This window comes from Oncorhynchus kisutch, unplaced genomic scaffold (genome assembly GCF_002021735.2).
Source record: "Oncorhynchus kisutch isolate 150728-3 unplaced genomic scaffold, Okis_V2 scaffold749, whole genome shotgun sequence".
NCBI classification, from domain to species: Eukaryota; Metazoa; Chordata; class Actinopteri; order Salmoniformes; family Salmonidae; genus Oncorhynchus; species Oncorhynchus kisutch.
The window spans coordinates 40514-52152 of NW_022262694.1; the positions used below are offsets into that span (position 1 = coordinate 40514).

General features: G+C 46.1%; 1 protein-coding gene across 2 annotated transcripts in view; it reads right to left on the reverse strand.

The window, feature by feature from the left end:
* The window catches only part of LOC109876373 (polycomb protein suz12-A), a 31189-nt gene extending 20000 nt beyond the window's left edge, over positions 1 to 11189 (reverse strand). Inside the window, exons 1-5 of one of the 2 annotated variants that reach the window (XM_031816142.1) lie at positions 10686 to 11188; positions 10395 to 10584; positions 8192 to 8238; positions 7460 to 7524; positions 613 to 681 (exon numbers count right to left, since the gene is read on the reverse strand). In XM_031816142.1, the coding sequence (XP_031672002.1) occupies positions 613 to 681; positions 7460 to 7524; positions 8192 to 8238; positions 10395 to 10467 (254 nt within the window). In that variant the 5' untranslated portion in view covers positions 10468 to 10584; positions 10686 to 11188. Of the gene's footprint in view, positions 1 to 612; positions 682 to 7459; positions 7525 to 8191; positions 8239 to 10394 lie in introns of both variants that reach the window. The other variant, XM_031816141.1, reaches the window with a different exon arrangement.
* Between the last annotated feature and the right edge of the window lie 450 nt (positions 11190 to 11639).

Below are 11639 nucleotides of genomic sequence, written 5' to 3' on the forward strand. Positions count from 1 at the left end.
CATACTGTATACTACCTACTTAATGAGTACCCATACTAACATACTGTACACTACATACTTAATGAGTACCCATACTAACATACTGTATACTACCTACTTAATGAGTACCCATACTAACATACTGTATACTACCTGCTTAATGAGTACCCATACTAACATACTGTATACTACATACTTAATGAATATATACTATTAGTAAAAATGTAAGTAAACTGTAAACAAACAGTATCCTTTCAGTTGAGCGTACTAGCTCTTCGCCCGTCTGCAGGAAGTTGATTCTGTTGCTATGCAACCTCTTGCTAGCTTGTTAGCATAACAAATAACTAGCTAGACATTTTACGACTTCGGGTGTGTTCATAAATTCAAATCTGGACTGCCAGAGTTGTGTTGTCAGATTGTCTGTTTGTAAATTCAGAGTGTTTGGCTCTCAAAGTGTTAACCCTAGTGGGTTAGCTGCCTGTTCAGGGGCAGAACTACAGATTTCAAATCCCCGAGCTGACACTTGCAACCTTCCGGTTACTAGTCCAACGCTCTAACCACTAGGCTAACCAGCCACCCCAGTTAGTGTGGTTAGTATTGGAACACAGCTCTGGAAGATGATGGTCTGTTTACCTGTGTGCCTTCTGCTCAGCCCTCTTCTTCTCCACTCTGTACAGCAGGTGATCCACCCTGGAGGACTTCCTGACCCCCCCCAGAGAACCCCCCCAGGGTTAATAGACAGGACACACTGGGGATTTACACTGCATCTCTGAGGCTGTGTCCTCCTCCTCCTCCACACTTGTGTTGCATACTCCCAGTCAAGGATTTAACCACGCTGGAAAAGTGCCCCACCCACTGCCCCTACAACCATCCAATGATGTTAAATCCATGACAGGAAGTGTGAAATTGGGAGAATCAGACGACACCACAAAATGAAGATATATATCATCGTAAAGTGAGGATGTATTCAACCCATTGAGCTCTGTACACTCCTTGAAAATGGAGTGAAAATGGCAGATTTGGGGGTATTTATAAATCTCCTAAACTGTAACAGTGTCTGTTCGGTAACACACTATACATGACGTCAGAGCTCAGTGTCTGTTCAGTAACATGCTATACATGACGCCAGAGCTCAGTGGCTGTTCAGTAACATGCTAAACATGACGTCAGATCTCAGTGTCTGTTCAGTAACATGCTATACATGACGTCAGAGCTCAGTGTCTGTTCAGTAACATGCTATACATGACGCCAGAGCTCAGTGGCTGTTCAGTAACATGCTATACATGACGCCAGAGCTCAGTGTCTGTTCAGTAACATGCTATACATGACGCCAGAGCTCAGTGGCTGTTCAGTAACATGCTATACATGACGTCAGAGCTCAGTGTCTGTTCAGTAACATGCTATACATGACGCCAGAGCTCAGTGGCTGTTCAGTAACATGCTATACATGACGTCAGAGCTCAGTGTCTGTTCAGTAACATGCTATACTATACATGACGTCAGAGCTCAGGCTCTGTGCTTCACAGCTCTGTATGGGTTTTGACTGACAGCCGTTATGAACTAGAGCCCCGTACGTGACCAGAAGTTGTCCCCATCCCTGCCCCTAATTGGGCTACTTTTGTAAATGTTTTGTTGACCGAGTGAAGGAAATGCAGTGAATGAAGAGGGACTCAAATGTATTTATAAAGAGGAGACGTTGAGGACTATAATAAATACTGTTTTGATGTGATACAAGCAAACCAATCATTTCCATATGATGAAACTCATGTCATATACACAGTGTCAACACATTCCAAGATGACATGGCGTCATACACTGGGTTGTTCCATTCAGAATGGGTGTGTCACCTCGGCACACGCACCAGAATGCACTCACGACTCCTTCCCACAGGCACCAGAATGCACTCACGACCCCTTCCCACAGGCACCAGAATGCACTCACGACCCCTTCCCACAGGCACCAGAATGCACTCACGACCCCTTCCCACAGGCACCAGAATGCACTCACGACCCCTTCCCACAGGCACCAGAATGCACTCACGACTCCTTCCCACAGGCACCAGAATGCACTCGCGACTCCTTCCCACAGGCACCAGAATGCACTCCCGACTCCTTCCTACAGGCACCAGAATGCCCTCGCGACTCCTTCCCACAGGCACCAGAATGCACTCGCGACTCCTTCCTACAGGCACCAGAATGCACTCACGACTCCTTCCTACAGGCACCAGAATGCACTCACGACTCCTTCCTACAGGCACCAGAATGCACTCACGACTCCTTCCTACAGACACCAGAATGCACTCCCGACTCCTTCCCACAGGCACCAGAATGCACTCACGACTCCTTCCTACAGGCACCAGAATTACCACCAGCTTCCCGGAATTGCCTTGTGAAAGCTTATCATCGTATTAATATCGTATTTTATAACTTAGCTAGGTCATGTTGACCATAGAACAACCTTTCAAATGATGCCCATCTGCCCCTGATGGCAATTTACAATAGAGCGTTTTGGGATTGTGTAAACAACAGTAATAGTATGATGGAGGAGATGCTGGGTTGTGTTCCTAACAAAACAACAAGTGTGCTTTGCTCTAGTTCCTCAACGGCACCGAGAGGAGAGATTTTTAAAAAGCACCTTGTAGTTGAAGACTTCTTTCAGACATAAAAGTGCATTGAAATGACTTAGGAACTGTGAACACTTTGGAGAGGTGAGTGTGTGTGGACACTTGGGGACACCAGTTAGTTAGCCCCATGTTGAAAAATGTTTGTCTTCTGTTGCACCTCCAACACATAGGAATAGTATCATGTTCCCGGATGTATTCAGAGTATTTTCAGATTTCAGTATCAACATATGCAGTGAAACGTACAGTAAATGGGCAAATGTACATAACATGCTTGGATTCAGCCTTGTGGGAAAAGGAAAAGTCACCTAGTCAGTTGTCCAACTGAATGCCTTCAACTGAAATATGTCTTCTGCATTTAACCCAACCCCTCTGAATCAGGGGGAGGGCGGAGGGCTGCATTTATGACATAGACAGGGGCGAGGGCTGCTTTAATAGACAGGGGGCGGAGGGCTGCTTTAATAGACAGGGGGCGGAGGGCTGCTTTAATAGACAGGGGGCGGAGGGCTGCTTTAATAGACAGGGGGCGGAGGGCTGCTTTAATAGACAGGGGGCGGAGGGCTGCTTTAATAGACAGGGGGCGGAGGGCTGCTTTAATAGACAGGGGGCGGAGGGCTGCTTTAATAGACAGGGGGCGGAGGGCTGCTTTAATAGACAGGGGGCGGAGGGCTGCTTTAATAGACAGGGGGCGGAGGGCTGCTTTAATAGACAGGGGGCGGAGGGCTGCTTTAATAGACAGGGGGCGGAGGGCTGCTTTAATAGACAGGGGGCGGAGGGCTGCTTTAATAGACAGGGGGCGGAGGGCTGCTTTAATAGACAGGGGGCGGAGGGCTGCTTTAATAGACAGGGGGCGGAGGGCTGCTTTAATAGACAGGGGGCGGAGGGCTGCTTTAATAGACAGGGGGCGGAGGGCTGCTTTAATAGACAGGGGCGGAGGGCTGCTTTAATAGACAGGGGGCGGAGGGCTGCTTTAATAGACCAGGGGGCGGAGGCTGCTTTAATAGACAGGGGGCGGAGGCGGAGGGCTGCTTTAATAGACAGGGGGGCGGAGGGCTGAGGGCTGCTTTAATAGACAGGGGGCGGAGGGCTGCTTTAATAGACAGGGGCGGAGGGCTGCTTTAATAGACAGGGGGCGGAGGGCTGAGGGCTGCTTTAATAGACAGGGGGCGGAGGGCCTGCTTTAATAGACAGGCGGGCGGAGGGCTGCTTTAATAGACAGGGGGCGGAGGGCTGCTTTTAATAGACAGGGGGCGGAGGGCTGCTTTAATAGACAGGGGGCGGAGGGCTGCTTTAATAGACAGGGGGCGGAGGGCTGCTTTAATAGACAGGGGGCGGAGGGCTGCTTTAATAGACAGGGGGCGGAGGGCTGCTTTAATAGACAGGGGGCGGAGGGCTGCTTTAATAGACAGGGGGCGGAGGGCTGCTTTAATAGACAGGGGGCGGAGGGCTGCTTTAATAGACAGGGGGCGGAGGGCTGCTTTAATAGACAGGGGGCGGAGGGCTGCTTTAATAGACAGGGGGCGGAGGGCTGCTTTAATAGACAGGGGGGCGGAGGGCTGCTTTAATAGACAGGGGGCGGAGGGCTGAGGGCTGCTTTAATAGACAGGGGGCGGAGGGCTGAGGGCTGCTTTAATAGACAGGGGGCGGAGGGCTGAGGGCTGCTTTAATAGACAGGGGGCGGAGGGCTGAGGGCTGCTTTAATAGACAGGGGGCGGAGGGCTGCTTTAATAGACAGGGGGCGGAGGGCTGCTTTAATAGACAGGGGGCGGAGGGCTGCTTTAATAGACAGGGGGCGGAGGGCTGAGGGCTGCTTTAATAGACAGGGGGCGGAGGGCTGCTTTAATAGACAGGGGGCGGAGGGCTGCTTTAATAGACAGGGGGCGGAGGGCTGCTTTAATAGACAGGGGGCGGAGGGCTGAGGGCTGCTTTAATAGACAGGGGGCGGAGGGCTGAGGGCTGCTTTAATAGACAGGGGGCGGAGGGCTGAGGGCTGCTTTAATAGACAGGGGGCGGAGGGCTGCTTTAATAGACAGGGGGCGGAGGGCTGCTTTAATAGACAGGGGGCGGAGGGCTGCTTTAATAGACAGGGGGCGGAGGGCTGAGGGCTGCTTTAATAGACAGGGGGCGGAGGGCTGCTTTAATAGACAGGGGGCGGAGGGCTGCTTAATAGACAGGGGGCGGAGGGCTGCTTTAATAGACAGGGGGCGGAGGGCTGCTTTAATAGACAGGGGGCGGAGGGCTGAGGGCTGCTTTAATAGACAGGGGGCGGAGGGCTGAGGGCTGCTTTAATAGACAGGGGGCGGAGGGCTGCTTTAATAGACAGGGGGCGGAGGGCTGCTTTAATAGACAGGGGGCGGAGGGCTGCTTTAATAGACAGGGGGCGGAGGGCTGAGGGCTGCTTTAATAGACAGGGGGCGGAGGGCTGCTTTAATAGACAGGGGGCGGAGGGCTGCTTTAATAGACAGGGGGCGGAGGGCTGAGGGTTGCTTTAATAGACAGGGGGCGGAGGGCTGCTTTAATAGACAGGGGGCGGAGGGCTGCTTTAATAGACAGGGGGCGGAGGGCTGCTTTAATAGACAGGGGGCGGAGGGCTGCTTTAATAGACAGGGGGCGGAGGGCTGAGGGTTGCTTTAATAGACAGGGGGCGGAGGGCTGCTTTAATAGACAGGGGGCGGAGGGCTGCTTTAATAGACAGGGGGCGGAGGGCTGCTTTAATAGACAGGGGGCGGAGGGCTGAGGGCTGCTTTAATAGACAGGGGGCGGAGGGCTGCTTTAATAGACAGGGGGCGGAGGGCTGAGGGCTGCTTTAATAGACAGGGGGCGGAGGGCTGAGGGCTGCTTTAATAGACAGGGGGCGGAGGGCTGCTTTAATAGACAGGGGGCGGAGGGCTGAGGGCTGCTTTAATAGACAGGGGGCGGAGGGCGGAGGGCTGCTTTAATAGACAGGGGGCGGAGGGCTGCTTTAATAGACAGGGGGCGGAGGGCTGCTTTAATAGACAGGGGGCGGAGGGCTGCTTTAATAGACAGGGGGCGGAGGGCTGCTTTAATAGACAGGGGGCGGAGGGCTGCTTTAATAGACAGGGGGCGGAGGGCTGCTTTAATAGACAGGGGGCGGAGGGCGGAGGGCTGCTTTAATAGACAGGGGGCGGAGGGCTGAGGGCTGCTTTAATAGACAGGGGGCGGAGGGCTGCTTTAATAGACAGGGGGCGGAGGGCTGCTTTAATAGACAGGGGGCGGAGGGCTGCTTTAATAGACAGCCACGTTGTCAGCGCCCGGGGAACAGTGGGTTAACTGCCTTGCTCAGGGGCAGAACGACAGATATAGACCTTGTCAGCTCTGGGATTCGATGGCCCAAAGCTCTAACCACGAGGCTACCTACCTGTCAGGTGAACTGTTGTGTCCTCACCTTTAGTCTAATGATTTCCCCATAATCTCCTAACTGTTCCGTTTTGATAGTTACCATGGTTATACATTTGCATTTCATATTTATTCTGTAAGAAACATTTTCAATTAAGGAGGGTGTTCCAGCATTAAGAAGTAATTTGAGGGAATTTGGCAGGGCTAGGTAGGATGACATCACTTCAGTTATATCACTTCAGGTTGTATTAGTATTGCTGGTGACGGTAGGGGGAAAACATATGATTCTAGATATCACTATAAATCAAGAAGAACTCAGGGCCCCAAATATCACTATAATCAAACGATATGCAAAACAGCTAATATAACTACACACACCCTTTCTCATTTACATAGAGAAAGATATAGCCAATAGCAAACCAGCCTACACGTACACCGTCTCATTTCAGCAGACAATGGTCCTGTGTGGTTCAGTTAGGAAGAGTGCAGCGCTAGCAACAAGGTTGATTTTCAATTCCCACAGGGATCACTGGTTTTCAAGAGCATCAAATCTGCGATGATGCATCATGGGTAAATTGATCTACAAATAATAAATGAGTAGTTATATGATGCAAGGTGATTTGTAGATCAGTCAATCTGTAGTCACCTGCAACGTTGAACAAGTCCATAGACATACAGATGTATGTATACATTACATCACTCAGTGAAACAGCAGGGGCAGCCCCCTCCTACACTATGCAGCCCCGTGGCAGTTGGCCCTCTGTTAAGATAACAGCATACTGAACCACACACACACTCTCCCCTGCAGTAATCCAACAGGGTTTAACCCTACCAACTCTTCAGGTTCTGAGGTCGTTGGGTTCACGGTCATTATGTCTGCTGCTCATGTGTTTAAAAGACTGGAAACTCATCAAACTAGCTTCATTAGTATGCTGAGAATGCCTAACATATCAATGTACATGTGAAAACATTTAACAGATAGAATCAACACCTTCATGCAGGTGTAAGAATACGTAGAAGATAAATACACAACGCAGAGTTTGAGAGGACGAGAGGACGAGAGGATGAGAGGACGAGAGGACGAGAGGATGAGAGGACGAGAGTACTAAAAACTAAATAAAATACTAAAAACGGTCAATAGGGAATTGTCAATGTAAATAGGAGTTGGTTTTCAGTTCAACAGCCGTTTAGAATGTGTGGAATGTCACTCCTGAACTCAGAGCTTCGTTCTGTACAGTCCGGAGCAGGATACTGGTTATTTGGCCATTGGCCCAGTCATACTGCAAGGAGTTTTGATTGGTCAACCGTAGGCTATAAAACAGCATCCTGTTCCTTTGTTCGGGGGAGAAAAGCAGAGAGGGGAGACTGAACATCTGAACATCTGCCTCCCAGCATAACATCTTGATTTGTCCTTCTCAAATAAACCTATTTGTTCCTCCCCTTGATTTGCTGTGGAGTTTGTGTTATTGAAGAATAACCTAAATGGCTAACGCAGGTTTTTACCGTTTGGCGTTTGTTCTGGAGTTTCTGTGGGACATGTAGGTGAGGGTTCTGTGCAGAAATATGGGCTGAAAATATAACAACAAAAAAACAGGAAAAAAACAATTAGAAATCTGCACTTGCATCTTCTGCACTTTGACAGATTGTCCAATGACCAAACAGATTGTCCAATGACCAAACAGATTGTCCAATGACCAAACAGATTGTCCAATGACCAAACAGATTGTCCAATGACCAAACAGATTGTCCAATGACCAAACAGTTTGTCCAATGACCAAACAGATTGTCCAATGACCAAAAGAAGGCCATTCTATCTAGTGGAACTGTGCAGCGCATCAAAACTTTACCATCTTCAAAACAGACATCATTAACCAGCCACGTTATAGCTGGTTCAAGGTAAGTCTTTATCTGCTCAACAGAATGCTATTCTAGAGGCACATTAAATGGTTACCATCTTCAAAACAGACATCATTAACCAGCCATGTTACAGCTGGTTCAAGGTAAGTCTTTATCTGCTCAACAGAATGCTATTCTAGAGGCACATTAAATGGTTACCATCTTCAAAACAGACATCATTAACCAGCCATGTTACAGCTGGTTCAAGGTAAGTCTTTATCTGCTCAACAGAATGCTATTCTAGAGGCACATTAAATGGTTACCATCTTCATAACAGACACACCATTAGAGGCCACAGACAATAAAGAATGACAGGTGCTGAGAAGGTTTCCAACGTACCGCTATCAAGTTCCTTGTTCTGAGAAACCTGTAGATCTGGGTCGGTTCTGGAAACACAATAGACTGGTTGAACATTCACTAAGTTCACAGTAAATTACATTGACAATAACATTATACATTATATTGATAACAACAGACTATTTATCCTAGAAGGGTAATTATTGTTGGCTCTGAAACTGACACTGGGTCAACATTTATTAGCTTACAGTAAATTACTTTACATAAACAACAATCTTATTTGTATACTTGTACAGTAGAGTACAGAGCAGTAAAGTATAGTAGAGTATTGTTCAGCACAGTAGAGTTCAGCACAGTAGAGTATAGTGCAGTACAGTAGAGTATTGTTCAGTTCATTAGAGTTCAGTACAGTAGTGTATAGTGCAGTACAGTAGAGTATAGTTCAGCACAGTAGAGTTCAGTACAGTAGTGTATAGTGCAGTACAGTAGAGTATTGTTCAGTTCATTAGAGTTCAGTACAGTAGTGTATAGTGCAGTACAGTAGAGTATAGTTCAGCACAGTAGAGTTCAGTACAGTAGAGTATAATGCAGTACAATAGAGTATAGTTCAGTACAATAGAGTTCAGTACAGTATAGTTCGGTAGAAGATAGTTCAGTTCAGTAGAGGACAGTTCAGTAGAGTAGAGTATAGTGCCGTATAGTATAGTTCAGTACAGTTTAGTTCAGTAGAGGATAGTTCAGTACAGTAGAGTATAGTTCCGTATAGTATAGTTCAGTATAGTTCCATATAGTATAGTTCAGTACAGTATAGTGTACTCAACTAGTGTGCTCTACGGTATACTGTATGTAACTATACCTTTCTTTACTGTACTCTACTGTCCAAACATGTGAATCCAACTGTGGTTTGTGACTACTATGATTTCCCATTGTAGCCAATTCAATTGCAGAAATTCTGTTACCGATTTTTCTGAAATTCTGTCACCGATTTGATGACGGGATTTCGAGTTGTAATCACTTAATAATTCATAAACAAAATGTACGTCAGTAAAAACACTCTAGCTAATGTGGGTTTTTGATAACGGAATTTTAAGGCACAAAGGAATGTTTTCTTAAACTTACAGAAGGCAGAAACACTTCCCCGAAACAAAATATAAGGGTTGATTTTAGGAGTCTTTACTTCCAACATGGTTGTGTTTTAATGTATTTCTAAAACATTTTAATAATTTCTGGTAGATGTTTTCTAAGACCCCTTTTCCATATGTTTGACCAGAAATCAAAGCCTTTGCTTATTCCTCATTTTTAGGATGGGAAATGGTTAAAAAAAAAATATATATATAAAAAATATATATAAAAAATATATATATATATATATATATATATATATATATATATATATATATATATATATATATATATATATATATATACACACACACAGACCTTTACATTTTTCACAAATATAGACTTCCCATTGTTGGTGATCATGGGTCCCTTTAACATGGAAGTGACCCTATACATATTTATGTGTGTTGCATTAATAAATCAATCAAATGTATTTATAAAGCCCTTCTTACATCAACTGATGTCACAAAGTGCTGTACAGAAACCCAGCCTAAAACCCCAAACAGCAAGCAATGCAGGTGTAGAAGCAAGTTAGTTAGTACACAGTTGCTACCATGCTGTGTTGTCATGTGTTGCTGCCATGCTATGTTGTCTTAGGTCTCTCTTTATGGACTGTTGTGTTGTCTCTCGTCGTGATGTGTGTTTGGTCCTATATTTTTATTGTAATCCCAGGCCCCGTCCAAGCAGGGGGCCTTTTACCTTTTGGTAGGCCGTCAATGTAAATAAGAATTTGTTCTTAATTAGTTAAAGGTTCAATAAAAACAATATTTCAAAGGCAGCACATGCTCATTTCTCAAAGTAGTTCTGGCACATGTAATCTCTTCAGAGGAGGAAGTAAGCAAACACGTGGTCAAATAAATTAACTACAGTAGTTAGCTATAAATCTAAAATAGGGTCAGATTTCTTTGTATACTGATGACTGTCAAATCATGTTGTCAGATGCTTTGAACTTGACGTCTTTCTGGTGAAATGTGGTTATAATTTTGTTTTTCGAAAGATGCCTCACAAGGGACACTACTATTTAAACTAGATTAAATAGAGATTGATTGTAAATGCCAATCTAGCAATAACAAGATAACTAATCATGCAAAAACATTATATGACGACAATGACAGCAACTCACTTTCAAATGCCTGCAAGAACAACTCATGATCGGCTTGAACCAGTTCCATTTTCGGCTTCTTGGCTGCGGGCATCACAACTGCAGTTGTCTGGTGGTGGTAGACACGGCCGTTCGCTCTGCCGCCACCGGTGCCAACGTATCCCACAGCGGGACCCGATACGTTGTTGCCGCCGTCAGAAGAACCGTGCTTCTGGGGAGACATGGCCCCGGAAATACTAAATGTCCCAGGTATATTCCAAATATGGAAGAAAAAAATGTCAAGTCCTTTGTCAAAACAAAGAGTAACGTTACCAAAAACGAGCAAGCTGAAGCTAGCCAGGCGGTGTTAGCCAGCAAAGTTAGCTAGCTATCTTGTCAAATTCATGGAATAAACATTAAGACTTGTTGTAGAAATGCATTGTTTGTTGGCTAGAAAAAAGTTCGTCAGAGAAACTATTTCGATTAAATCGCAAGAACGCACGAAATTAGAGAAGTTAGCAAGCACCCGGCACGTTCACCTAGCTATCTCTGTGGTAGCTATGTTTCCTACTGAACGTCAGTTAGCTAGTTATGCTAACCCTGAGCTAGATTGTTAGCTGGACCTGCTGAATCGCTGTAGATATCACAACAAATAAGGTGAGTTGGAAAGATGCCATGAAATAATGCTAGCTAGGCTAGCCGCTATGTTGGTTTGGTAAAGCTACAAAACTCTACGCAAATGAACCATTTAGTACAATTTTCCTGAGAGCTTCTACGAAACAGTCAAATTGACCGTTTTTTTTTCTCTCCCACATATCAGGCATAAACTCCCTGAACTCAATAATTCAAATGGTGACTTGAAAGCAACCGCCCTCACAGATCCTAGCCGAATCAGAGGCGTTGTTTGGAGAAGTGAGAGTTGTGATTGGTGCGAATCATCACGGGTTGGCAGATGACGTTCGGTAGAGAAACGTTTGCCATTCACACGCAGTCATTACTAGTTACCACAGCCACAAAGTCAGAAGGCCCGCCTATCCGACCAATCAGATAAGGGAGTGTGATGACGCATTTTCCGTTTCGCGGGAAACGCCTAATTTTCGAAATGGCGTATCTGGAGTTCACGTTTGAGGGCCAAAGGTGCTTTCAAGACACCTGGGAACTGGGAAAAGTGAGGTCAGTGATCTTCGGGTTGGAAAGTCGGAGCTCAAGAAAAGATGCCAGAGTTCCCGACTTGGAATTCCGACTTGGACAACCTTTCAAAGCAAATTTTGTTCCAAGTCAGAGATC